Below are 27,379 nucleotides of genomic sequence, written 5' to 3'. Positions count from 1 at the left end.
AACTCGAGACACGTGCAAATTCGGGAATAACAGTCTAGAACCCAACCGGTCTCTGGCTCATCAGTCAACCCCAAGCTTACCCATTCGCAGTGATTGAGAGCTTAGCTGGGCAACTGCCGTAGACAGGCAACGAATGGATCCAGAGGAGAGGGCGGGTCGGGTCACTTGCTCCCTTCCCTTAGCTGACCTCAGCGACGATCGCATCTCCACAAGGCGAGAGCTTCCCGTGGTGGAAAATATGCAGCGTGTCCACAGGCTGAATGAACAGCGTGAGCACGAAAGGAGACAAGCCCGTAGATCCAGCCAGGCTTCTTGCGTAAAATGGCATCAGTCCTGGACAGGCATGGTCAGGATCGAGACATTTCCACTCTCGTCACCCATTCACCGGGAAGGTGTCACAAACGATGTTCACAACGCGAGAGCGCCTCCTCATCACCCGTCCATAGCTCAGGTTCAGCTAAGCCGAGAGAGCTCAATCCGCATGGATCAGGTTCCGTTCAGTCCGTCATTTCATGTGCACACAACCGTCGGGTTTTAAATGGCACTCGAAAAAACTTCAGCATGCTCGAAAGCATGTCCCCCATCAACAGCATTTCTCACCCATCGCCCGAAAGAGCCAGGGGAAAAACTTCCTATAATCAAGGGTTTCAATCTGCAGAGCATTCCCTCCGGAGAGGGAAAGGCAACTCGACACCGTGGAGCTACTTGGTGCTGGTCGTGGCAGCTCTGGGTTACTTTTTGATCTAAGGGAGAAAAAGAAGAAGAAAGGTCGAAAGAATTTTCGCAGCGCGCCGCCATTTTGAAGCTCGAGGAATTTGGCGCTAGTCCGCCTTGAGACGGACCCACCGGGCAGACGGCTTGAGGTGCCTAGGTCGTCGCACGTGACTGAACGCACCCTGCCGCTGCTGGAGGTACGTGCCTTACCGTCTGCATGATCCTAGCGCCCATTCCTCTCCACCTGCTTTGGACCGTTTACAGCTCACCACGCCAACACCACGTTTGGAACCAGAATGCTCGTCATAAAATTAATAATATTCAGCGCGATCCAGTTGAGAACATGTGGTAATTAGGACCGTTCCAACCGAATTCGCCTCCTTCAGTCCCCAAATCGCCACGCAAAAGAACCCAGGTCCCAGGAGAAAAGCAACAGTGGGACGGGACAGCCAGCCCTACTGCCAGGACAACCAACTAGCGCCGGAACTCCATACATGCGTCGTCTTCGTCTATCCATCAATCCGGGCCCCTTTTCTCTCCAACACGTTCTATCAACATGTTCTAAAGCCGCTCACCAGTTCTTGGCCTGCAGCGTCCGCTTTCCCTCGACAAGCTGCTTGGCGTAGTCGGTGCCAATGTACCGCCCCTTGAACAGCCAGATGGCGATGCTGGGCAGCTTCCACGTGCCCATCTGTCCCGTCGCCCTGCTGCGGCCGATGGTGATGCCCGCGAGGACCTTGGGGTCCGCGACGTAGTCCGCCGGCCTCGGCGCGCCGGTGAAGTGCGCCTGGATGCTCTTGACGACGTGCTGCGTCTGCAAGTCTGCGATGCGGCCGTACTCCCCTTCCAGGTTGCCGACGTCGCCGACGACAAAGATGTTGTCGTGTCCAGGCGCGCGCAGGCTGGCGTCCTGGTTGACGTGGCCCGTCGCATCCAGCATGTTGGACGGCAGGAAGGAGCTGTTGGGGATCGAGCCGACGGTAGGCACGTACGCGTCAGTCGTCATGGTCGTCTTCTTGCCGTCCTTGGTCGTGAGCTCGAGCGTCTTTTGCCCATTGGCCTCGGTCTTGACCGCGGTGACCTTAGTCTCGGGGATCGGCTTCACCTTGAGCTTGGTGAGCTCGTTGAGTGCCGCCCTGCGGACGTTGTCGACGAACGGCGGGCTGAGCGGCAGCGTGTCGTTGTAGATGAAGTAGACGTCCTTGCCGCCCTTTTGGGCGTACTCGAAGCCGATCTCGCCGGCCGTCTCCGCGCCCGTGACGCCGCCGCCAGCGACGACGATGCTCTTGGCGTCCGCGAGCAGCTTTCGCACGCCGTGCAGGGACTCCTTCGTCTCCTCGGTGGTGCCGACCTCCTTCCACGGCATGCCCTCCTTGGCGCGGGTGCCGGTGGCGATGACGATGGCGTCGTAGGGAATGGTGCGGCTGGAGCCGTCGTTGAGGGCGATGACGACGTTGTTCTTGTCGTCGTTGAGGGTCTCGGCCTTGCCGAGGACGAGCTCCCAGCGCTCCTTGGGATACTGGGCCAGCTCGGGCTCGATGGGGTAGAAGAGGACGTCGTCGCCGAACTGGCCGGGGACGACGCCTCGGACGGAAGCCATGTTCCAGTAGCTGTGATGCGTGTGAGTATGCTGTATGTGCGTGTGTCTAAAACGGTGTCTCTCTTACTGCTCAGCATTGGGTGTCACCAGAATGACCTTCATATCCTTGACCTGGGCGGCCGTGTGCTTGAGAGCGTGATGCGCCACAGGCAGGCCAGACAGGCCGGCGCCAAGAACGACGAGGGTAGGCATCTTGCGCTTTCTAGTGTAGGATTCTATAATTTCAAACGAAGAAAGAAAATGTCGATTTCTAGGTCGTGTAAGACTCTGTAATACTGAACAGAAAAATAGGTCTTGCGCGTTACGGTGTTGGTTCAAAGGAGTCGACCAGAGGAAGCTCCAACGAGAAGCAAGCTGCCGTTGCTGGTCCTTGCTTTAAAGGGTTGCTGGGAAGGTGCTCGTTTAGGTTTCCGATACGTTTCGAAACGGGAATTGCGTGCCGTTGTGTTTTGCGAACTTGCCGAACTCCTGATCAGCTTCAGGAAGGGGATATGCAACCTTTATATGAAGTTGGGAGAGAAGAAAAAGAGAGACAAGATCCAGCAAGGCGGATGAGGAGGAAGTTATCCCGCGAGGAATCGGATTGCAAATGCGAGATCCTAGCGTTTTGCATAGCATCACTAAGCCCGCACGGAGTAGCAGCTTTCAGACTCCAAAGAACAAAAAAATGTTGCCCCGATTATTTTCTACAATTATGGATACCAAATTGTCTCCGAATGTTATCAAAAGGGACCTGAGCGCACGGCGCGGATACATTTTCGCAGTCTGCGCGGCGCAACATGTTCCCGTGCTGCTGTGTCTTTTGTGCCGTTTCGCAGGGGTTTGTTGGAGTGTGACGCCGCCCCCGGTCGAGTGGTCATCATGTGCGATAGTGTTTGCTGCTGCGGCCCAGCGCGTGGCTTTCGCAGAGTGCAGAATGACTGATGAAGTGGAAGAATGGGCTTGCTTGCGCATTACGGATACAAGCGCAGCCGCTCGGTTATGATTCATTACCTTAGTCAGAAGACAGCGTCAGAAGAGAATCCGCAGCGCTGCTATGATCGATGTCAAATGCAGTCAAAAGATGCTTAGGGAAGTAAGAAAAAACATCCGCCGCTAGAGCCCGTTCGGGGACGGCGTTTATGCTAATCTACGGACTCCTCCTGGTCTTGAAAAGTGAAAGCAAGACGGACGGACAGCAGTGAGTGGGCGCGCGCGGGAGTCAATTGAACTAGCTGGTGGCTTTGGCGGAGCCCGGCGGTGAACGGGCTTAGGAAGAGGGAAAAACTACGGCAGGCAAGTCGTGACGAGGACCACTCGGTTGGGGAAGGGCGTGACGAAGAGCACGTGATCTGCAGCACGTGATCTGCAGCACCTATCCCGCGCGGCGGCGGGCTTCGGGGGCTTGCAAGCCGCCCGTCTCGGGTATCTTACAGCTCGTCCAGGGCCCAGATTCTTCCCGAGGCGGGGACGATGACCCGTTGCCGCCGGTGGAACTCCATTCCCGTGTATACGAAAACACGACCTTCTTGGCGTACTCTCATCCTCAACCTCAATTGAGAGGGACGGATTCCCACGTCGCTGGGTGTCGACTAAACCACGTACACACACAGCACACACGCGTCATGGTTCAGTGCCGCATATGAACTGTCGCATTGGCATGCTCCTCTACTTATATACTACATTGCGCATCCCACAGACGCAGCTCCCCTCAAAAAGGGGCAGCCAGAAGATAAAGAGAAAGAAAGTTAGAATCTTCTGGCCTTCCCCCCCTTAACAGAAAGAACACCTCCAACCGTCCCCTTTTTATACCCATATGTGCAGAGCGGGCGGGAATCACAACCAGACGAACGTCGTACCGACGGCGCACAGGCACACGGCCATGAGGTTCAGGCCGGGAACGGACGCGGCCGCCTTCATCGGGTTCGAGGGCTGAGCGCCGGTGGGCGGGTTCGAGGCCATACCGGGCATGGGCATAGTCATACCGGGGGTCATGCTCATACCAGGCATCGGGGCCATACCAGGGTTCGCGCCGGGAGTGGTCGGGGTGGTGGGGGGAGGCATCGAAGGAGGGGGCGCAGCACCACCGCCGCCGGGCATGGGCATGGGCATGTTGCCAGGCATGGTTCCAGAGCCGGTGCCGTTTCCGCGCGAAGGGCCGGTGCCCATTCCCGTGCCCGCGCCGACGGGGCCGGCGTTCGTGACGCGGAAGAAGTTGCCCGCGACAACCTTGTCCTGCAGACCGGCGGCCATGAGGGCGTTCATGGGGTTGAAGTCGCGGCGGTTCTGGGCGGCGCCCGAGAGCGCCATGAGGCCCTGCTGGGAGATCTGAGTGTGGTCGACGGCGACGAAGGTGTAGCGATGGCTAAGGGGCTCTCGCGCGGGCGGGTTGGGGCCGAAGTACGGCGCGAGCGCGGCGGCGTTCATCTTGTTCTGCATCACGAAGACCGTCTTGGTGCCCGCGGTCGTGTTGAGGATCGTCGGGGTGTCGGCGGAGGTGAAGCCAGTCTGCATCCAGTGGAGCAGCGTGCCCGTCTTCGGGGGCTGGTTGGTCGGGACGTCGATGTCCACCATCATCACGGCGTACTGGCCCTGCAGCTTCTGCTCGGTCGCGATCGTGGGGACGTTTTGGCTAGCTGACGATTTGTTAGGTTCTATTTCACTTCGCGTTGCCTACACTTCCGCCCTGTGATGATGTCTGTAGGGGGGCAGCACTTACAATCCCTGGGAAGGTTCACGCCGTCCACCGCCGAAATGCCTTGGAAGGAGACGATTAGGGGAGTGTTGGAGGCAGGCATGAAGCCCATGGGCGTAGCGGCCGACGTCAACGTCGCCGCCGCCAGGACGGCAATAGCCTTGGACAACATTATTAAGAAATAATCTCGAAGGAGCGGATAGGTAAATTTGGTTTCTCTCGCTGCTGGTGAGTTAAGAGATCACTAAGGAAGGAATGAAAAGAAAGGAAATAACAAGACTACCGGGCTCAACCACAACGTCGTTTAACAGAGAAAGGAAAAGAGTTTCGTACGCGCCAGATGGGTGGGTGAGGCGCCGGCGTAGACATTATTTAGGGCGAACACATCGCCTTCTCTCGTCGCCTCACCCATACAGAGAGACACACACACCAAAGTCTTCGAGGGTGGTGGCCATCCTGCGGAGCGGAAACATTCAAGAGCCAAGATGAAACGCTGTCTCAGCAATCTTGTTACAACACGCAGGCCACGCTGCTGCATCAAGCAAGCATTGACCGCGACCACACTCTCTTGCTCTCGGGAGATGTGCGTCGATGGGCGGGGAAGTGTGTACCTGAAAGTTATGCAGGGTCATCCTTATTTGAACGTGAGAGCACGGCCTGTGAGTGTTTTCTGCGATGTCGCAGGGCTGCACCGTCTAGCGTGCCTGCCGTCTTGTTGCTTCCTAAAGTGCGCAGTAAGTTTGATTTGGACTTCCTGTCCGCACATTAGTATCCGGCGTTAATCCGCGCAATTGTTAGACATGATGTAAACCTCCCCAGACTAACTCTCAGTTGACATGATTGATTATTCCCACTCACTCTGCCATATTCTGCAGGAACACTCGACGATTATTTGGGTGAGCTCAAGTCTTTGCCCAAGTTGGGATGTTTGTGCGACGCCGGCACGGTTCCAGAGTCCCTCCGGGGTCTGTGGGTTTGTGATGCGCCTTACATCTTTAATTGCGACTCTGTAGTGGCCGTTGCGCCGGGAGCCAATCACGTTCTTCTGGGACGAACTCGATCTTCGCCAGGTTAATTGAGGGTGATTCCATGATATGACATAAGTCACCAGACCGCGGTTCTTCGACCCCCCGAACGACGGTCCAGTTATTTCCCCGGTCTTGGCAATATGTGGTAGCTATAACTCGGGCACTGCCGGTCGTCCAGCTGGGAAAGCCATGGTGGCTGTACTCGGTATCGCTGGCACAACCCCGCCACGACGAGTAGCAGGTTTGCAGAGAAGCATGAAACATCGGCCTGTTGTTTCCGATACTCGGCACCCGGAGTTTGCTGGTGCTCTCACCAATGGGCTTTCGTGAGCTTCAAATCCAAAATGGACGCCATCTGAATTTTGCCACGAGGCTCTTCAAGTAACCGACTACAGGAATTGTTCCTAAAGGACGAGTGTAATGCCCACTGGATATCCGGCTGGTTGCAAAGCCACACTGATTCTTGGACGCGACCCGAGGAGATGGCGGAATGGGCAAGACGAAATAGGCCGTTCAGTGGTATTTGGCAAAACCAGACGAAAGCGAGGCACGACCGTTTTTCCGCACCCGCGTGAGGGAAGGGTCTCGACCGACTTACATGATTCGCGAGCCTGAATCGCCAAGGCAAGGTTTGCTGACCTCACCAAAGAGCCCAGCACGGCTTTGTGGAAGACCGGACCGGACCAATTCGTCTGTGTGCGTCTTGGCAAGCATTGAGAAATGCCTCGTAGATCTGCGAAAGCCGCAGTGTTCGTCAAGGTTGCGGGCATCTCCCAATCGAACTGGTTCGTAAATTCGTCCATTGTGGCATCACGAACCGTCTCCTTTGTGGGTGCATCCAGTTGGCGGTCTGCCAGTCGAATGATCGACGCTGGCAACACCTAGATGGAGACTCGCCGCCCGGAGACCGATGCATCCATGGCCTTACTCCCCCGGACGACCAAAAGTGCCTTTGAGGGATAAAGACAGATGGCGGAATGCGAGAACCCTGCGAGGTTTTGGTCGAGACCGTCGACAAGGGCAAGGGACATACATTTACCACCAAAAGATCTTCGTCTGGCGCACCTCAAGAGTCCCTCCAAGTATCAACCCCGCCTCTAGACGATTATGTCAGTGGGGTTCAACCGGAGGATCGACAGAGATCAACGTCTGCTTATCGTGCTCGCAGACCAGGAGGCAAGGGTCTTACTATGACATCAGACGAGGACTGCAGTAGTTGATCGTCAGTACTCCCCATTCTGCCCGCCACAGAAAATAGCCGTCTGTCCCCTCCTCGAGATAAGTTTTGATATCTGTTCTCGGCGAGGTGCGTCTGAACACTCGGATACCGGTCCCAAAGGGTTGAACATGAGAGATAAAGGGCATCTCATCTAGAACAAGGTTCTGAGATTTGGTGTCGGGTCCGAGAGGCGAGGTTTCATCTGAATCCGTCGGCCATTGTGAGGTCGACGGGACACTTTAAAGTGTATGTGGCAGTTGGAGAGGGAGGGCCCGGCAAGGTCTTGCGAAAGAGGAGGTGATGGTATGCTCGCTTTCGTGACAGGAGTTACCTAGAGGGGTCTTGCTTCGAGGAGTGATTAGACTTTACGCTTGCGTTGGCAAGCATGGCACAAGGCTCTTGCCTCGAGGAGTGACACACGAGGCGCTTTCTCCATAAGCCCAATGATAGGCTTTCGTGGCTTTTGAAGCGCTCTCCTCGCCACGTTGTCATCATGGCTGTCACCCCTCCGCGTGGAAGCTTTGGAAAAGGATCATGCATCCGGACGAGGTCCCACCCGGCCCTCGGAAGTCCGGCCGAGTTGATTCCTATTAGGTCCGTGGCCTCGGGGATCTTTGTATCGGCCCTCTTCGCCTACTCTCCGGGTAGGAATCGGGCCCGACGCCGGTGAGCTACTGCTACGACATAAGGCCTATCGTACGATCTTCCACACAGATTGGACTTCAAGGCTTCAACGGGTCACAGAAGCTGCAGCTCGTGAGATTCAAATGCACATGTGGGCAGGGCAAACATCTCGCCGCATCCTCGGAACAACCATCAACCAGATGACTAAACTCCATCTTTCGAGGTTGGCAGATGCTCCAAACCATAGAACAGTCAATAGATAATCCACGTATGTGTTGCTCCGTTCGGCTACTGTGTTCATGGCAGACGGCTCCAAACCTCATGGTTGCGGGCCAGCACCATATCGTTCATGCATACGTTGCCCTTCTTCTGGGTCCATATACCCTTTGATCGATATGAAGGAGCAAAGAGCGAGAGTCTCGAAGTGTCGGTTCATCGGTTCATCAAAGAGACCGCCTACTTTTCCTGTATCTGCGCGGCTATATTTCCTGTGTACTTAGCTACTTGTATTACCGACGAGAGTGAAGATAACGACGATGAATAACGACGGCAATAGCGAAGCAGAGTAAGTTATAACCACAGGAAAAGTAATCCCAAGTAGTCGCTGTAGCACAGGTAAAGCAGACGGGCTCTTATCAGGGACTTAGCTTCGTGATCGTGTAGTTGATTCGGATTCGGGTTTGTGAGTCACATGCTTGCGCCCAAAAGATACAATTCTAAAGCAAATGCTTTGTTTTTATATTGAATTGTTTGATTACCGGGGCTTGCTTGATATGGTATAGATAGAAGGTCCGGTGTCTATGTTGAGGGATCATGTCAGCTTGGAACCACGCAAGAAGAAACTGGAGAGGGCCGCGCGACGAAGGTTCGATTTGTCTCCTACCGGCGAATTTTGCTGCTTGTCATCTTGCCTTAATACTGAATCTCCTGAACATGATGATGGCCATGCGCCCGCGGTGCTACCATTATGTGTGCTTCCAAGAAAGAGCAACGGCTCTTTTCGTGCCTGTGTAGTAAAGTGAAGATAGCTTGAGGAGACTATGAAAGACCTACTATTCAGATACAAGCCAAGCCGAGAGAAGCAGCCCAGAGAAGATGCAGAATCGGATGACTAGCCCTCCTACCCACTCTCCCCCAGGTATAACTGGAGAATGCATGTCATAAGAGGACTTGATATGTAGTAACAGTACCTCTCATCAAGCAGACTCCAGGCTTCTCTTCAGGTAAATCTTCGAAGAGGGCATGTTTTCCAGAATACTGGACCTCTCACGTTGGGATTTCTTGACGTATCCCGCGTGTACTTTACGGGATGGACTCTGGACCGGCGCACAGTGGAACGTCATACAGCTCCAACCAACCCCAATATTTCCTCGGGTGCCTCAAATCTCTCGATTTTCGTCACGGCTGGGGCCGCTGGACATCTATGCTCATGCCAGCAGCGGGAGCTCACAATCGGCTGATGGCGAGGCGAATTTCTACACCGACACCATGATGCTATCGCCCTCAGACCTTTGATAGACACCGTTGAGAAGACACTGACGTCCGTCAAGACACACCACCGTCCCGTAACCGCTGATGCCCTCCGGGTCCTTAGTTGGGGGTCGTGCCACCGGGGAACGGGGTCGACGGCCCAAATGACGGAGGGTGACGGAGGGGGATCATCAGAGGGTTCGCCACAGGCCAATCACTGTTTACAAGGGTTCCGGAATCGAGATCTTTACCGTCGGGCCTCGAGTCACCAGGCGGACGCAGACTGGTGTCGGCGGAGAGGGGACCTACTGAGCAGGACGTCGGTGTTTCGGCATGGGTCTAATGCTATTCTGTCAATACACGGCCCCAAGGCCCAGACTCTCGTGTTGGTTCGAAGCACACATAGCTAGTGGAAACCACCAGATCTCGTCAGATTTGGGGACGACGAACGAAACAGCCAGCCTGGACCGCAATGCGTATACAAGGGTTGAATCCGTATGAGTTCGTGGGTGCATTGAGGCCACTGACGGTTCGGGTGGAAACGATGTAGGATAACATCATTCATGACGTTCCAGCAGCACCTTCCTCCTAATTCCCCCCTCTTCAGATCTTCAGAAGCTCCCACAACACGGGCCACATCGCAGAACAAGCGAGAAACCGATGTCATTGTGCTGAGCCCTTCGTTCATAGCAGCCGTTGAGAAACGCGAGCGGCTCCTACCGCGGCCCTACCACCGTTGGTCACAAAAGGAATTGACGACATGGAAGCGAAATGCAATGATTAAAGATTTGCTTTGTTAGTTTCGCTAGGCTGATAATGCCAGGGGTTGGAGCTGGTTGGCTATGCGGTCACCGACGCTCATCGCCCTTTCTTCGGTCTAGATGCGCAACATGGGATGTCTGGGGAAGGAGAGAGTGAGAGCGGCGCCCGTCCCGTATGATGCTTTGCTCTTTGGGGCATGGTGTCACTGTTGAGATGAGGTGAGGCATGTCGTCATCACGTGTGATGCTGGGCGGTCCCCAAGTCTAACCGCAGCAGCTACCACCAGCGCGTCTGCAAAGAATGCGTGAGCCTCTTTTTGGTTCGGGCCAAACGTACGTATGGGTCGGGGGTACGAATCCCTTGGCGCACCCTGATTGCCTGCCTGCCTGTCTGCCTGCCCCCCAACTCGAGGCTGAGGCGAGTTTGCGCATGAGAATGTGGGCTGCAGTGATGCAGGTGGCGGGCAGTTGCTTCATGGAAAGTGCCGTTGAGCGTTTAAGCGAAGAGCTCTGTTCGTCTAGCAGCCGCGATGGAGGGGGAGTGCTAGAGAATGAGAGCGGGAGAGAAAGCTCTGGTCGCACGATGATGATAGCTGTGGCAAGGAATGAGGTAGAAAGGATCTAGACCATTGTGTGAGAGGAGCCCCCCCATTCCTCAAAGACGGAGACCCAGACCTTAACGTCAGGGTTGGGGAGCCGCATTCCAAAACGTCAAAACAATGTGTCAATCTGAAGATCCAGAAGAAAGGGTCCTGCCGGATCTCGACGTAGGCGTGTGTGTTTCTCGGTTCGGTCAGGTCTGGGTCTGGGGCAAAAAAGGCGATATGACTGGGGAAGGAACGTGTGGTGGTGCTATGAGGTCGTCGCGCGTGTCGTTTCCCGTCCTGTGACGGAATGAGCCAGCGTTTGAGGAAAAGGGGGGGAGTGCGAACTGCAGTGTGACGGAGCATTCTGCCAAAACGCTACTAGGTAGGCGGAACTGAGGGGAGGGGACCAGAAAACGCTGCGTCCACCGACGTGATTGGTCGAGAGCTGCTGCACTGGGCTCCGACCGTCGGGGCAGGGGTGCGTGTGTGACATCATCGGGTGCCGCATCAGTGGCGCTGCGTGACTTCAGAGGACACCTGATTGGCAAGACCTGACGACACTCTCGACGTAGCTCGAGGCAGGGCCGCACATCCAAACGGCGAGTTAGACGTAGAGAATAGCTTCGGAGCATGGTGAGTTCCGTCAGCCTTGACGTCTGTGTGCTCGTGTGAGGCTGTCGTCGTCGAGTCCGTCTGACTACGCAACTACGGTCGGTCTCTACGGCGACACTCCCTCCTGCCACACGATTTCTTCTGCAGAGTTCCATCACGTCCCGCCCCCGGCCGTCCGTCGCCCATCCTGACGTTTACGGTCCGGCTACGTACCGGCAATCTTCCGTCAGAGCTGTCTGACTTCTGACAGAGAGAGTCTTTGCCGCACTCCAAGGGAGGCTGACAATCCGTTACTGAAATCGTTCTAGACCGCCCGAACCTACACACACAACCACCACCACAAGTGAACCACACAAACAATTGGGACACAAGCACTCATCCCCGCTGTTTCGCTGGCTCGCAATTGCTCCAAATGTGTCTCGTTGCGTCGGATCTCAATTTCATGTGGGTTGATGCCCGCTGGATTTCTCTCACCTGGGAAAACTTCCGAGAATCTCTCGGTGAGGGCTGATTTGAATCGGCCGGATCTGATGTAGCACCACCCCGGTACACATTTGCTCGTCCGCCTCCCGGCTCCGTGATGTTCGACGAAAGAGCGGAGAAATCCCGACTGTTCCAATTTTCTCCAACCTGCCAGAATCTGCAATGCACCACGGTCCCTTTCTTTTCGAATCTGACGTACCAGGCGGTTGGCTCCTGCCCCCAACCGTATCGGAGAGGTCTAGATCCGGTGGACCATTGCCGTCTAGGAGGGTGAGGGGCAACGTCAAGCCACAACCCTGACGCTGGCCCCGACGTGGGTGCTGAGGCCGTCGTCGGATGAGGGAATTAAACGAGGGGAAAATAGAACCATCCTTTTCTCGGAGGGGGGAAATGGGAAATTGGGGCCCAAGAGCGCCGAAACCCCAATCTTGCGGCCATGGCAAATGCGCAGAATCCCATGCTGGCGGTAACTGGGTGGGTGGGCGACGCCGCCGCCGCTCCAGGGGCCAAGGGCTCACGATGCTCAGGTCCAGTCGGTACGTATCGCTGAGATCTGGAGGGCATTTCCACAGAACACGGAGATCTTACCAATGAGAGGCCGTCCTGGGGGTGGAGGCAAGACTGAGAATGGCTTCACTTGTCGCGGCCAAAATGGACGTCCAAGTCGTCTTTTGGGGTCCGTGCTTCTGTCCCCTGGGATACGTACCCGTCCATAGCAAGGAAGTGGAGGGTAAACGGACGGCACTGACGGTCAGCAGCAAGACACGGATCCACACTCGCAAACGACCACACCCGGGGTCCGGCCGACGACTGAGGCGCACCGGCCAATGACGTCTGCTCCACCCGCCGATCTTTGACGACAAGTCTTGCTTGGCTACTGCTTCTTGGCCGCACCGTTGCCAACCCTCTCTCTCTTTTGCTGCTGTTGCTTGTCTCTCTCGCCGGCCTTTCTGTGTGAGGCGGCGCACACTCACCCCAATCTACTCTACACCTGCGCTAGACGAGAAATGGCTACTCTCCGCTGCTTGCTCGCCTCCACTGTCTCGTTCCTTGTCATGTCAAACCACTGACTGCCAGTGTCTCTGGTCAAGTGCCAGTAGCGCGTGTCTCGTCTTGTCGTTGACCACCTTGATTCTTCTTTCTTGCTGGCCGCCTGCTTTCTTGCTTGTGACCGCTGGCCCCGTCCGCCGTAGCGTTGCTTGCGGATGCTTCTTTTATTGCACTTGCTTTCGGGTTTTTTTTAATGGGATTCCCCCGTACCATTCTGCGCTTCCCCTGGCGGGCGAGGTACAAGCGAGAACCCACACCTCCCGTCGAGGGTGGTGTTGGTGGTGGCCTCGGCGGAAGGTTTCAAGCTTTCGATAATTCACTTCTTAATCCGCCATGGGATGGGCAAATCAAGGGTCCAACACATGCGTGCCGGCGGAATCTCGTGAGGGGCACGATACCACGACAACACAAGACACGATAATCCCTATCGCTTGCGTCCTGTCTCTGTTGCCATCTTTCACAGGTGGGTGGGACCTGCCGCCGCCGCCCGGTCCATCCCCGTCTGGGAAATCCATCCTGCCTCTCAGGGTCCTATTCAGAGACGTAGAGAAGAGCTGCAAATGTGATTGCCCATCTTCGTTGCCTCAAACTCTCTCCCCGAGCGAAAGAAAGGCCCCTCACGGGCACGAAGCTCAACAGCTCACCCCCAAAAAGAGGAGAGATGTGGCCAATAATGACATGGCTTGTGACTTCAGTCTGGACACAGGATCAGCAGGGTCTTTCCGTTCTTGAACCCGGCGGCGCCTCAAGCACACCTTTCTGCGTTCCCGCGCTACGGCACCCTGTGCTGCTGTTTTGTATCAACGTACAGAGAGCACCGCTCACTGCATCATCCAGCCCTGTAGTACCCGTGGCGAGGAGGGGGGAGGAATGAAGAGAGCATTTGCTCGCCTAGCTGGCCCTTCCGCCATACGGACCACGAACCCCCCGGCTACCAGTTACGCCATATCGTGCAGACCTCAGCCCGGGGGGTCACCAGTAACACTAAGATGCCCATCAATCACCGCCGATCCCTTGCGAATTGGGATAAGGCGGGATATGCAGCAGCAGCCTGCGCGGATGGGAGCGCTAGCGACGGAGGATGAGGGGAGAGGGAAAGGAACTGACGGTCGGTCTCATGTCTCCCCAGCGTCTGTCTCTGCGCCTCTGCCTCTCAGACCCCCCCGCCGCCGTCGCCGCCCCCCGAGCCCCAAAAGGGGGGGGGGGGGGTGGTAAGGTGAGGTCAGGGTAGGAGGGGTGCAGCACCTAGGGGGGTGCCGAAAGGTCCCAGTCCCGCTAGTGACGGACCCTGTGTTTTGCCTGACGGGTTTGCGTTGCTCTGCTTGCTCACCTCACACCAAGCCTGCGCTACCGCACCCACGCAACCCCATCCTGCCCAACTTTTCCCTTCCTTACGTCTGTGTTCACCTCTTCTCCACGACAAGGCTTGCCGCTGCCGTGTGCCTGGCCTGCGCGACCCTTTCGCCCCTCTTATTTTCATTTATAAACCCAGGGCCATTCCTGCCTCCTACCGTTTTCCGTCTCCCGTTTCATCAGCATCAGCTTAGAATTACCAAACCAAGCCCGCACCGTCAAACCAACAACCACTTCTCTATCAATTTATATCAAAGCTACAAATCAAAGCTCACATACAACTCTCAACTACACATCTCTCATATACAACCCCTCGGTCAATACAACTTGACCAACTCACCAAACCAACACCAATATTTTCAAACGTCTTCATGAGCCCTTCCACCATGCCCGCCCGCCAGGACGCCTACTCCGTCTCCATCCCCATCTCTCCCCCTCCCCCGAGCGATCTGTCAACCTACATGCGCTCGATGCACCAACACACCAAGCGCCAGATGGAGGCTGCGAACCGCTCATCGTCGCGGAGATCGGGTGGCCGCACTTCCTACCCCGGCCACTCCAACGGTCACTCTAGCCCCGACTACAGCTCATAAATGGGTCTTTAATTACGCGTTATACAACAGTCGGCCCTTTGAGGTTGACGCTTCATGCCTTGCCCTGGCTGTCACATGATTCCAAGGCATCGGCTCCGACATTTCAGAGAGCGAATGCGGCGAACTGAAGCAACTGGCACGAGGAGGATAAAACACGAGTTTGAGGCGTACGATTTGCGACCGGTACAACTGTTACGGTCAACACCCGCAACGAAGCATTGGAATGGCGCGAAATATATGTTTTTGATTGTTCATGTTTTTTTATTTACAGCCAAGCCGAGATTTGGTTCTGGTTTTCGCAAGGCGTTGGGGACAATATATGGGCAGATCAATACTGTCTATGATTTTACGAATAAATGAAACTTTCAATCGTTACTACCAACAATGGCACTGTCTTGCAACCGTGATTGTGATATGTATAATCGCGAATATTTCAATGCCATTTCTCTAGTCAGCAGGTACTGTCGGTGCCATTGGTAATGTGGTTGATATGATGAATTATGTTGCCTGTCTACTTAGACCACACTAACGATATGCTCGGTAGTGTCATTGATTTTGCTTGTCCAATGCTGAATCTTAGTCGTCACCGTTTCACTACCTCACTTCTGACAATTAGTACCAAAAATTCCAGACAGGAACATTAGTCACAATCCTAGCCTTGCGACTAGTCGTACGTCCATCTAACCAACATCACAACAAACTATTTTCCCTAGCCTCGATTCCGAAGCTCAGTACAATCCCCGTCTCGATCGGCTCGTCCCCAAATCGCCCCCCTCCTTGCCCCCCATCTCCGCGTCACTCTCCCGAAAGCTCACATGCCACCAAAAAGCTTCACACACAAAATCAATCTTACAAGCTCACAAGCTCACAAGCTCACAAGCTTAAACAAAAATGACTGCGCTACGCCAAGCTGAGCACGCAGCATGAAGAAGCAGGGCGCCTATTACCGTAAAGATCCACAGTCCCTCAGTTCATAGACGGGGCGATTTAGAGTTCACCGTGCATAGATGCATACCCAGTGTCGTCAGGGGAGGAAGAAGAGGAGGGTGAGGTAGGGCGCCTTGCATAGCATTCATGGAATGTCACCGAAGGCGAAGGGTGCAAGCGAACGAAGGTCGAGAAGTGACGTCTAATTTCTCCAAACTTGACGTGCAGAGTCTATTCAGCCCATCCCCCACCGACGAACGGGCCTCGACCGTCCCCTCGGTCCGCACACCATTGCCTAACAATCATTACGCCGGAGTCCAAATGCCATAGGTCGCCTCGTCTGTGCGACGCCTCTCTGTTCCGAAACGCCATGCCCCCCAACTTTAATATTCCCAGATAATCAAACACCAACCATCCATGTGTGCGCCGGCCGCGCGATGACGTGCAGAAGCCTCAGCCTCGCCTGCAACATGACGGCAGCCTTCCAAATCTTGCATCAGCCGTACCCTCGTCTCACTCACACCAGCGAGGGTTTCTTCTTGATGCCCAACGCCGCAGAGTAGTCCTTCTTTTTCTTGACCGTCCTCTTGGCGGGAGGCGGAGGCGGCGGGGGCATCGACGAGGTATCCTTAGCCACAGTCTCGCTCTTCGCCGTTGACGAGGACGCAGACGAACCCGCCACCGGCTCCTCCACAACATCGTCCTCAATAATTTCCTCCCCAAGATCCGCAGCAGCGCGTTCCCTGGCAGCAGCGAACGCCTTCCTCGCAGCTTCGTCGTCCTCCCTCTCCCACCGCGCCTTCTCCTCGTCCTCGGGCCTGACGACATAGTCCGCAAAGTCGACGCCGTCCTTCTCGGACCGCTGGATGCGCGCGTTGCGCTGCCGAATCTCGTCCAACGCGTCGGCCGCGGCCATCTCCCTCCGCGCGTCCTCATTTTTGGCCTCCAGGTCGGCCATCGCATTGCGCTCCTCCTCGCCCGCGGCCTCGGCCTCCTCGCGCTCGAGTCTGTCCAGGCGCTCCTCGACGGATTCCTGTTCTTCCTCCTTGTTGCGCCAAGGCTCCATGTTCCGCACGGCGCCCTTGACCATCATGTAGCCTGCCGACTTGGGGTCGGTACGGAAAACGATCTCTGAGGAGCATCTGGTGCAACGGATCGAAAAGCGGTGTATTTGGATGCCCAGATAGCGTTCTTCCTGGTGCGTCTCTTTTCTGGAATTAAATTTACGACCTTTATAAATATATTCGCCGCAGGAGGTGCACTTCATCGAGTAGGGCGCCATTATTCTGACCGTCTGGCACTTGGGGCCCGTCGACTTGAGGCCACGCTTGCGGGTGATGTCCGCCGGGTTGAAATCCGGGGGATAGTACTTCTGGAGAACTTTTCGCTCGGACATGATAGGCGATTCGGTGTGTGTTGTGGTTGTGGTTGGCGCACTGTCGTGGGAGTCGCTGGTGAAGAGGTGTTGAAGATGTCGCGATAAAGCTGCCTGCACTTGCCCAAGCTAACTTCGATGGTTGATGGATGACAAAGGTGGGGCACGGACGGTACGTGAGACCCACCTTACAGACGGCCCTTGGAACTCCGGCGGATTAGAAATTCCGAAATACATTAACGGTTTCGCAACAACAGCCAGTTTCCGTTTTCTGAGCATTTTCAACGTTTCAGTCATGGACACTGCCGTCCGCGGCGCAAAGACATCTCAGAATTGAGCATCTTTCTGCTTCATATCACAAGCAATTAATAAGTCCGCAATTGTCCACGTCGCTTCATCTGGGTACTCTCTCACCTCGTAGGAGCTACCTCCGGTTTCCAGGGGACCAACCTGAACGCTAGCCAAAGTCAAACCCGCGCTGTCGGCGTCGTCCGGCGACAAGCCTCACCAATCTCCATCTGACTCCCGACTTTCCCTGTCCGCACGTGCAGAACCAAGGTCTACCGTCCATCGAACCTGATCACGCGCAGCAGAGCCCGAGCTTCTCGAACTTCCCGACATTCATGGAATTCCTTCTCCAACTCGGGCACCAACGCAACCCCCAACTCAAATGGTCGTCCATCGTCGACGGCCGCCGTGGGCTGATGAACAGGGCAGACATGGATATGCCCAGAAGACGAAGGAACTGAGGGGTCGACGTGACACCGTTTGGCCGCTGCAGAATGCGACACTGAATGGGCAGAAAAAGTTGAGGGCACAGGGGATGAAATTGTCGGATATGGCATCCTTGATCGTCCAGCCTCGACCCGAGGGTGCTCCACTGTCGATCTTGCTCGTTCCAAGGTTTGAGGACGGCTGGGGACCGAAAAGTTGGCAGCGTCGTTGATTCCGTCCCGCGAAAACAGGGGTCCATTGCATGCGCGTCTCAACACCGCTAGAGCAACGCGCAGGACAGCATCGTGAAAAAGCAAGACGATGGTACTCTGTTCCCGAATGGTCCGTGAAAAGGGGTCCTTGGACTAAGGTACGCCTCAACAGCCGGTTGGTCATGAATCACCACCCGTTGCATCGGGATGCTCGTACCACTCGCAAAGACCATAGTCTGCGGGTTCAAAACCGGAATCATCACGCAAGACCTATTGACCTTGTAGAGGCCGAGAGACACAGTTAAGCAGCCCTACTGCTCTCCGGTCGGTGGATATTTGCATCGTGGGATAAAGCGAGCACGACTGCTGGGCTCACCGAGCATCATCCCATCGCGTTTGACCGCTCACCCGCCATAAAGTGATCGTCGCTGCGCGATTCCAATAATTTCAGTCTCCTGCAGATGGATCCTGCAGCCACACAGTCTGGCGTTGGCCGAACGGTTCGACATCAGATGGGGAATCAAGGAATCCCACTGACCCCCAGCTCGCTCCTGGCTCCTTGTCAAACTTTAAAAGATATTGCGGGTCTACGGACCAAGTTCTCAGTCAGTCAGCCACGCCTTTCCTCCTTTCAAGCGCCCTCTTTCACGCCCACCTCCAGCATTTCGGCCAAGAGGTCCCATTTTGTTGCCGCCTCGTCGCTTGAAGCCCTGGCAACCCCCCTCAAACCCCCACAGATGAACCTCAAGTGCCTCTCGAAATCCATTTTAATCTCCCGCAGGCTCTCGAGGTAGCCCTTGCCCCTGTTAAGGGTGCCCCTTTGGGCCCTGTCCCCGAGACCCTCCGTTCCGTCATCGTCACTGTCTTCGGTGTAAACGACCGGTTTTCGCCGGCGAGGGCTCGCTTTCATCGGCGAGGACATGAGCGACAAGCGGGACAGCTCCTGCGCCTCCTCCGCCTCCTCGGCGGCACTGGCGCTTTGCGCGTCTTCTAGCTTCGCAGCCAAATCCATTATGTCCAACGTAGCACCCCGTATGGGATCCAATTTCCTGCCGAGACACGCCGCGTCAACAACCTGCTGCACGAAGGCTGCATGGACTCTGATCATGGCATCGACGTCATACGCGTCTCGTAGATTCCGCCGCAGCCGTTCTGTGTAAGGTGCTAATACCAATGTGACAAGGTATGTCTGGATGCAGTTGCAGAACCACATGAGCTTTGAGCGGAGAGAGTAGTACAGAGCCCTGTTGCCCCAGATCTCCCTGTGGGTTGCGAGTTCGTCTAGGATGCGGTTACGTTGCAGCAGACCGGCGGCACGTCGGATCTGCATTAGCAGAGTGAACACCGCCTGGTAATGGACTATCGTATCTGGGGTCACCACCAGCTGTACGGGCCAAGGCAATCGATATTGGAGAACGATCTCTGGCAATGCCTTCTGAACCTGGTCGCGAGCAGCGACGACGGACACTTTCTGACCTTCTTGGCGGACGTTGACGACAATACGAGTCGAATCCACGCGTGACATGAAGGCCTCCTGCGCCAGTCCGGTCAGGGAGTATCTATCATGCCAGTCAGGCCGAAGGGCGTCTAGCCTCGTAAAGATCCCTTTGCAAAATGTGTCTGCGGCAGATCCGTCGGCCATGAGATACAGATACGTCAGGGCCTCGATACCTGCCTCAAGCTTGCAGGAGTCGAACAAAGCCTGTTTCAACGTCTCGGATGTGGCGTGATACTTGCTTTGCATCCAAAGATTGAATGCGGATGTGAAGAGCTCAGGGAATGGCGCAAGTTCCAAGCCGGTTGGGCACACAGAGGCGAACGTGAGAGGTGGCTCTACTTCCGCCCACAAAGCCCGAACCGACTCGTACTTGCCGAGGTGTTTGAGGACGACAATGCTCTTGCCAGCCCGGAATATCTTGTCAACACTAGGCTGAAGAAAGCTGGGAGCGTGAAGGACACCGTCTGATGTTCTCCTGAGTTTGAACTGTTCTTGCCAGACCTGCCGAAGTGGGACTTGAGTGGATGACTCCGATACAAAGAAGATTTTGTCTCCTGTAATCAGCTGTCCCTCCGCCATCCATAGACGAATCGGCCGCAGATAAACTTGGAAACAGTTGAAGAATATTTGGCCTAGAAAGTCATATGTCGTGCTGCGACCGGACAACTGGGCGACGCCGATCTCGTCGTAAAGGAGCTCCAGGTAACGGAACGCGCCGCCGTTTGCCGGGTCGTAAAGCTGCCGAACGATTTCAGAGAGGGCTCTCAGGGGTTCAAGGTGAGGCCTGAGCTCTTCAAGAATGGCCGCCATGCTGACGACCGTATCTTCGCGCGGGACTGACAGACGCTGGTGAATATCAGATATTCTTGTGTCAAATGTTCGTAGGCTTGCGAGAACGTTGTCACGGAAGACCTGGAAAAGTGGTGCATTCTGGGCCTTCTTCGCAAACGTCCGTAACAGTGACATCTGGCGACCCGTTTCGGCGTATGCGTTTATCAATGCTTTGTAGGTATCCCATGTGATATTCGACATCTGGTAGGCAGGATCGGGAGTTCCGTCCTTCTGGAAAAGTGTCGTAGGGAGGCCTTGCAACATAAATAGCACCTCTCTTGTCGTTTGGAACTCGGTGACAGGAATCTTGTGCTGCCGACCAGAGGGCGCCTTTTCAACTTTCTGTCTCCACGCTTGACTTTCTTGCACTTCTTTGAGGGCAGCATCATCCGCGGATGCGATTTCAAAGTCCTCTGGCCTCCTGCCGACTACGACATCGGCACCAAACAGCGACGTATCATCGGTCTCGCTTGCGATATCTGATTTGGAGTCGATGTATTCGTCGGCCGATCCGTCGCTGTAGTCGATGGACTTCCATATATCGGGATCATCGTTCCAGCCATCCTCCTTGGCGATGTCCTCCCACCTGAGGGGCGGCTCAGCATCTCCATCTGGTTCTCGCAATACCTCTAGGTCGATCAATCGTGTTTTCTGTGTTGGTCGGTCGGCAAGCTCGAGAAGAAAGTGCAAAATATCTGGTGTCCATTTGGTGCGGTGCTCCTCCAGGGCATTTTTGCTTTCTCTAAACGCATCGGCCAAGCCTTCACGATGGTGGACCCGGAATCGCTCCTCGAGCCCTACAAGCTGGTTTTCGACATCGAATTGGTTGGTTCGCAGGAAGTTGTTGTACCTCAATGTGCGCAGCGATGATTCGCGCAAGAGATTGAACTTCTGCCGGCCGATCTGCTTGCCACGGTGTTAGCAGTGGACGGGCCGAGCTGCATTGCATTGCGTACAGCTTCAAGATGGGATGAACAGTCTCACACCTTGTCGGGCGTCGATGTGATGACCTCGACAAGCTCGTCCGTCAGAGCGGTGAGCTTGGCGAGAAAGGCCATGATCTGACTCCGTAAATAGACCGTCGACGGGTGTCGTCGGGGCTCAAATCATGGGAGCGCGAAGAAGCGCAAGCATGAATACAATTTGCTGGTGCTACCGGGAGACGCGTTCAGTGTTGAGTTGCTCGATGAGGACGCGCCGGTAGACGACACTGCAGTTCCATGCCCGGAAGGAGGGGGGCGGGGGTGTTGGGCCTCCTTATGGATGCAGTTACAGGGATTGGATAACGAAAGCACCCGCCATAGGCCGCATGCTGGACGCTAATTGACAAATTTCATGGGGTGACATCAGCCTCAACCAGCCAGCGACCGGGACAATTGCTGCAGCGCCCCTTTTCGAAATTTACGCGTAAGAAATCTGGCCTAGCCAACACCGATCAACACTTCTCCCTTTAACTCCAACGACGACCCTCAAAACGACGGCACGAGCCGCGACCGAGAATTTCCCACCAAAACGGACGACACGACTCGGCTCTTCCACTAGCCCTCCACAATCGCGCGAACCTTCTGCTGACGACGGTCCACCGACCAAGAGACGCGGCAGACATAGCCTCAAACCCTGTGTCCACGAGTTCGATTGCGACTTTGCATTCCACATTACGCCCAACATGGCGGTCGCGCGGCCAGTTCGAGCTCTGGCTCTAGCCGCCGTGATGCTCTGGTGCTTCTTCCTCTATCAGATCTTTGGCCCCGAGAGGCCGATAACGAAGCCTGTGCGCTACGATAACGGGCGAGACCCCAACCTAGATCGTGAGCTGCCTCTACTGCCCTTGGTTGCTCATTGGCGGCGCTAACCATTGTGACATCAAACAGCTACCGGCGAACCCTCGGGTGTACTAACGTATGCCTCCGACAAGTATGCCCCAGGCATTGCGGACTCTGCGCGCATCAACGCCACCCTGCTGGCGTTGGTCAGGAACGAGGAGCTGGACCAGATGATCGGGTCCATGGTGGACCTCGAGAGGACCTGGAACCACAAGTTCAACTACCCCTGGACCTTCTTCAACGAGGTCCCCTTCACGGATGAGTTCAAGAGGAGGACTCAGGCGGCCACCAAGGCCGAATGCAGATACGGTACGCTATTGCTGTTCGCCATGGTTCAGTGCTCGTTCTAACCGGCTTTTCGCAGAGCTCATTCCCAAGGAACACTGGGAGATGCCGTCGTGGATCAACAAGGATCTCTACGAGGAGTCTGTCAAGATCCTCAAGGAGAACGACATTCAGTACGCCGATAAGGTCTCGTACCACTCCATGTGCCGCTGGAACAGTGGCATGTTCTACAGACATCCCGCTCTGCAGCACACCAAGTACTACTGGCGTGTTGAGCCCAAGGTTCACTTCTTCTGCGACGTTGACTACGATGTCTTCCGTTACATGCAAGACAACAACAAGACCTATGGTTTCACCATCAACTTGTACGACGCCCCCAAGTCCATCCCGACGTTGTGGCCCGAGACTGTCAAGTTCCTCGCGCAACATCCCGAGTACATCCACGACAACAATGCCATGGCTTGGCTTACCGACAAGGCTGGTCGTCCCGAAAACAACATCGACGCTAACGGCTACTCAACCTGCCATTTCTGGAGTAACTTTGAGATTGCAGACATCGACTTTTGGCGCAGCCAGGCTTACGAGGACTATTTCAACCACCTGGACCGTGCCGGAGGTTTCTTCTACGAGCGATGGGGAGATGCTCCTGTGCACAGCATTGCCCTGGGTCTTTTCGAGGACAAGTCCAAGATCCACTGGTAAGTGACGCAACGACATGTATGCGACCGACCACAACTGACCCGCAATAGGTTCCGCGACATTGGGTACCAGCACATTCCCTTCTTTAACTGCCCCAACTCTCCCAAGTGCAAGGGCTGCGTCACCGGGCGGTTCACCGACGGCGAGGCTTGGCTGCACAAGGACGACTGCCGTCCGAACTGGTTCAAGTACGTCGGCATGGACTAATTGGCCCTCGCATAGGCCTGCTTCCTGTTCTGTACTTTTTTGGTTGGCAACAATTGGGGATTTGCTAGGGAGCATCTGGGTACTGACGGTGTTGGGCGTCTGCGGAACATCCATACGTGTGTAGAGTACCACGGGGTCAATGACGGATATGACCTTGCATGATTTTGAGACATTTTTGCTAGAAATTGGGGCTTCTAAATGAAAAGCCCTGTACAAAGAGCATCTCATTTCCATGATCTATAACTTTATAACGAGCCAAAAACAGTCGCGACGCCAGACGTGCCGCCGACACAGAACTGGTCTCCCCATCCGTCATCTCGCCAGGCCATGCAACTAATGACATTGCTCCTCTCCTTCTCCCTTCCGTCCTTCCCAAGCACTTTCTTTTTGGGTTCATAGCCTTCGGGCCATGGGACCTTGACTGTCGCGACAAGCTTGCCGGTCAACAAATCCCAGGTCCAAATCTTGCCCTCCCCGTTTAATCCTGCCGGCCCAGTACCGGCAGTCAACTCGTCTCCAGCTATCACATACTTCTCCTTCCCTCCGAGGACGCTCTGCACACGCAGCTCTTCGTTCTTCCATCCAGCATCCTCATAAGTCTTCAAGCAGCTACCGCTGTCCCGATCCATCAGCCGGATCTTGCTATCGAGCGAGCCCACCAGCATCGCCTTGCCATCGCGCGTGAGCTTCAAACTCGTGACACTCGCCCCCATAGTATCAGTAATGCACTTCCCCATCCTCACGTCGTAGCTCCTAACCCGCCCGTCAACGCTGCCCGCGACAATCTCTGCGTCTCTGACGACAAGCGCCGTGACGGAGTCCTTGGCCTCGTCCATCACCTGCACCGGCTTCGCAGAGTTGGATTTGCAGTCCCAGACCCGCACGCTGGTGTCGAAGCCCGCCGAGATGACAAGCGAGTCCCCGTCCCCGCCGAACGCGACGCAGTTGATGCGCGAGGAGTGGCCGTGGACGTTGCCGCCGAAGCGGCGCAGGGTCGTGGCGGATGCGACGTCCCACAGGAAGACGGCGCGGTCGCCGCCGCAGGAGGCGAAGCGCTCGTTGTCCGCCGCGACGGCTAGGTCAAGTACTTCATAGCCATGTGAGGCATAGCTCTGGATCATGCGGCCCTCGGGCACGCGAGGAGCGGTTCTGGTGGTGAGGTTGGAGGTGTAGCGGGGTTGGGCGTCCTGGGTTGCTGGGTTGTACAGGCGGATGGTGCGGTCTGCGGAGCCGGTGAGGATGTAGGTACCGGGAGACGAAGAGTATGTAACAGCATGGACGGGGCCTTGGTTTTGTGAGTCAGTAACTTGGCGACTTGAAAGATATGAGTGCGAAGGTATTCGCATCTCAAAGTCGTGTCCCGGGTTTGCGACTCACCATTCGAGCCCAGCAAGTGGGCGACAGGTCTGTCAGGAAATGACATCTTTAGCGGTCGGCAATACGCCCATTACGAGGGGGAAATAACTCCTGGCCAGCGATCTTTCATGACTCGAAAAAATGAAAGTCTTATCGCAGTTTTTTCTTACGCGCGCCCTTTCATGTAAGTTGTTAGTGGTCATGCTCGTTTGAAGAGGTAGATAGAGTGACCCTCTGGATCCTCGCTTTAGTGCATAAATGTATACGGTGAGATTGACTCTGTGAGACTCTACATCACCCCCACCAAAGTCAACGCGAGAAATTAATGAACGAGAGATTGAAGTGAGTGACGTGAGAGATGGAAATCCAAGCGTCTGATATCTGCGAAACTTCGTGCAAGAGGAAACCTCAGTGGGCGAATTTGGCGGGCACATTGTGCAAGCTTTCTAGCACAGATTTGCACCTGAATTTGCAACAATGGCCGGTTGGCCCAATGGCAAGGCGTCTGACTACGATTCCATCGTGCAATCAGGAGATTCTGGGTTCGACCCCCAGGCTGGTCAATTTTTTGCTTTTTTCATCTTCCTCTGTGAATAACAACTGCATGGGTGTTGATCCTTTTCTAACAACGTTTTAGTAAGAATGCCTATGTTTCTTGTGCTTGAGCGACTATTTCCCCTTGAGGCGCATTGGCACCTTGATCTAGTGATTGTCATCGTCGTTATGTCTAACACTGTCCTCGTGCCTTATACCTAACGTCGTTCTTGATGAAAGTAAACCGAAGTTACTGATCCATTATGAGTAGACAGTAAATAAAGTGGCATAGACTTAGGATAATCAGCCGGCATCTTTGTGGGTGGTTCTGCTGTTACTTCCCGCAGAGGAGGAAGTGCATGATTGACTTGCGCCGCGATGCCTCGAAGTGGATGGCGGAAGTTCTCTGACAACCTTTCCCACGATGGTCAGAATCCGTCAACTTTGACATGGTTTCAAGATCTTGCAGTGCCTCTGCGAAGCGAGACACGGCAAGCGAGACAGCTTCTGGATTGCCTGTGTATACGAGCCTGAAGCATCCTGGCACTGGTGACATGGACATCTTCAAACAGGTCAGCGGTATTCATCTCACGCAACAGGACAACTCACTTCTCCGGGGCTGAGAAAGACGCCAGCCTCATGAAGTAGGTGCCGACAAAGTTTCATCTCTCGACTACTGTGGTCGTCGCCTGCGAAATAGTCGAGCCATTTTGTCAACTTAACAAAGATGAAGACCCCACTATCGGCCTCCCAGAACGGAATTCTGTACTTGTCGAGGAGTTTGGCAGTGAAGTCGTACTGCTTCCCGAGCCTTTCGCGATAGACGGACACATACCGGTCGACTGCCTCCTCATTCTGCAGAAAGTGCATGAAAAAAGCGGCCGAAAAGCTCGTCACCCACGTGAAAAGCACCAGCCGTCTTACAGAACGCCAAAGGAGTTCGTTACGGGTGACGAGAAACCCGAGTCTTAGCCCGCCGCAGCCAAAGTCCTTGCTCGCGCCGTACATGCAGTGTATGTTTTCCGTAAACACCCCGTTTTCGGGGTCATCTGGGATGCTTAGCACAGATGTGAAGGGTGTAGCTGCCCGGTCATGCGGAGTGAAGGTAGACATCGCGTAAATCTCGTCGGATAACAGGTGCATCTTCCGCTGGCCGCAAAATCTGGCGATTTCGATGAGGGTGGCGCGTGGATACGTCCGTCCGCACGGGTTGCTTGGGTTGCACAAAAGGACGGCTTTGGGAGTGACGCGGCTCTTCTGGGCAGCAGAGTATGCTTCGCCTAAAGCCTTCGTAACTTTTGCAGAGTCCTTGGCCTCGAACTGGTCTTCGATGGTGTCGAGATCGACGTTGATGAGATTGACGCCTGTCCTGGCGCAGACATCATGAGGAAACATCATGTAAGTCGGAGTTATGACCATTATTCCCTCCCCTGGATTACACATGGCAAACGCCATCATGTCGATGAGTGAAGTGACGCCGTTCGTCACTATAATATCATCTGCGCTCAGAGCCCGAGCCGGGTCGAAGTGGCGGTTCATGAAACTACTGACGGCTTTCGAAAGGCCTGCAGATGTTAGACGTGAATCTGTGTGGTGAAATGCTTCTCACCTTTCGGTCCCATCACGTCTCCGTATTTCATAGCTAAGACCGAGTCAACTCTGTTGCGTACTCAGACATCTATCTCATGGCATACCTTCACTGAGACTATATGACTTTTCAAAGTTGGTCATTTCCTCCTCCAAAACGTCATTCATTAGGCTGTTGATAGCTCCGGAGAGGTCGATAAGACCGTCAGGACATGTCTCGGGGTCGTACTGTGGGAGTTTGCCCGCCTCATTTTCGAGATCGATAAAAGCCCCGGATTCAAGATTGGCGAGCGCCCGCGTAGACGGCTTGATGGCGTGTTGCTTCGATGCCATTTTCCACGGCCTTCAACTTGCCTTCACGTCTAATTCAGCGCGAGACAGAAAACTATCATCAGGGACCTAAGAAGGCAAGGTAGAGCCCCGCATCCCCCGAGTGCGATGCCGGGGCCCCGGCAGATAGTTTAGGCCTGCCTAATCGGGCAGTCCGTTGCGCAGCATCATAGAAGCAACTGCAATCACCACCATCTGGACATACTCCAATGATCGCAAAATACAAACTACCG

At 55.1% G+C, this 27,379-nt stretch overlaps 8 protein-coding genes and 1 non-coding gene across 9 annotated transcripts; 3 read left to right on the top strand and 6 right to left on the bottom strand.

Annotated features, from left to right (window-relative positions):
• Positions 1-1,285: 1,285 nt before the first annotated feature.
• On the bottom strand, positions 1,286-2,506 carry COL26b_000133 (uncharacterized protein; the record flags this gene model as incomplete). The annotated part of the gene is made up of 2 exons (XM_053173104.1): positions 1,286-2,324; positions 2,382-2,506. The coding sequence occupies 2 exons, from the start codon at positions 2,504-2,506 to the stop codon at positions 1,286-1,288; spliced, it is 1,164 nt and encodes a 387-aa protein (XP_053042810.1).
• Positions 2,507-4,129: 1,623 nt separating this feature from the next.
• Positions 4,130-5,160, bottom strand: COL26b_000132 (uncharacterized protein; the record flags this gene model as incomplete). The annotated part of the gene is made up of 2 exons (XM_053173103.1): positions 4,130-4,929; positions 5,013-5,160. 2 exons carry the CDS (start codon positions 5,158-5,160, stop codon positions 4,130-4,132), a joined length of 948 nt encoding a protein of 315 aa, XP_053042809.1.
• Positions 5,161-14,561: 9,401 nt separating this feature from the next.
• COL26b_000131 (uncharacterized protein) lies at positions 14,562-14,847 on the top strand (the record flags this gene model as incomplete). The annotated part of the gene is made up of 2 exons (XM_053173102.1): positions 14,562-14,739; positions 14,762-14,847. 2 exons carry the CDS (start codon positions 14,562-14,564, stop codon positions 14,845-14,847), a joined length of 264 nt encoding a protein of 87 aa, XP_053042808.1.
• A 1,365-nt stretch (positions 14,848-16,212) lies between these two features.
• COL26b_000130 (uncharacterized protein) lies at positions 16,213-17,091 on the bottom strand (the record flags this gene model as incomplete). The annotated part of the gene is made up of 1 exon (XM_053173101.1): positions 16,213-17,091. One exon carries the CDS (start codon positions 17,089-17,091, stop codon positions 16,213-16,215), a length of 879 nt encoding a protein of 292 aa, XP_053042807.1.
• Positions 17,092-18,627: 1,536 nt separating this feature from the next.
• On the bottom strand, positions 18,628-21,383 carry COL26b_000129 (uncharacterized protein; the record flags this gene model as incomplete). Its single annotated transcript, XM_053173100.1, has 2 exons — positions 18,628-21,231; positions 21,312-21,383. 2 exons carry the CDS (start codon positions 21,381-21,383, stop codon positions 18,628-18,630), a joined length of 2,676 nt encoding a protein of 891 aa, XP_053042806.1.
• A 608-nt stretch (positions 21,384-21,991) lies between these two features.
• COL26b_000128 (uncharacterized protein) lies at positions 21,992-23,339 on the top strand (the record flags this gene model as incomplete). Its single annotated transcript, XM_053173099.1, has 4 exons — positions 21,992-22,133; positions 22,197-22,457; positions 22,513-23,131; positions 23,183-23,339. 4 exons carry the CDS (start codon positions 21,992-21,994, stop codon positions 23,337-23,339), a joined length of 1,179 nt encoding a protein of 392 aa, XP_053042805.1.
• Positions 23,340-23,584: 245 nt separating this feature from the next.
• COL26b_000127 (uncharacterized protein) lies at positions 23,585-24,762 on the bottom strand (the record flags this gene model as incomplete). Its single annotated transcript, XM_053173098.1, has 2 exons — positions 23,585-24,624; positions 24,717-24,762. 2 exons carry the CDS (start codon positions 24,760-24,762, stop codon positions 23,585-23,587), a joined length of 1,086 nt encoding a protein of 361 aa, XP_053042804.1.
• A 412-nt stretch (positions 24,763-25,174) lies between these two features.
• Positions 25,175-25,258, top strand: COL26b_000126. The gene has a single exon. It is a non-coding gene; the product is annotated as a tRNA-Arg (tRNA).
• Positions 25,259-25,891: 633 nt separating this feature from the next.
• On the bottom strand, positions 25,892-27,149 carry COL26b_000125 (uncharacterized protein; the record flags this gene model as incomplete). The annotated part of the gene is made up of 4 exons (XM_053173097.1): positions 25,892-25,918; positions 25,965-26,794; positions 26,839-26,871; positions 26,924-27,149. The coding sequence occupies 4 exons, from the start codon at positions 27,147-27,149 to the stop codon at positions 25,892-25,894; spliced, it is 1,116 nt and encodes a 371-aa protein (XP_053042803.1).
• Positions 27,150-27,379: the final 230 nt, after the last annotated feature.

This window comes from Colletotrichum chrysophilum, assembly GCF_026319265.1.
Source record: "Colletotrichum chrysophilum strain AFK26 chromosome Unknown scaffold_1, whole genome shotgun sequence".
Lineage (NCBI taxonomy): Eukaryota > Fungi > Ascomycota > Sordariomycetes > Glomerellales > Glomerellaceae > Colletotrichum > Colletotrichum chrysophilum.
Note: the sequence above shows the minus strand (reverse complement) of the source record. Positions and strands in the feature narration are given on the sequence as shown.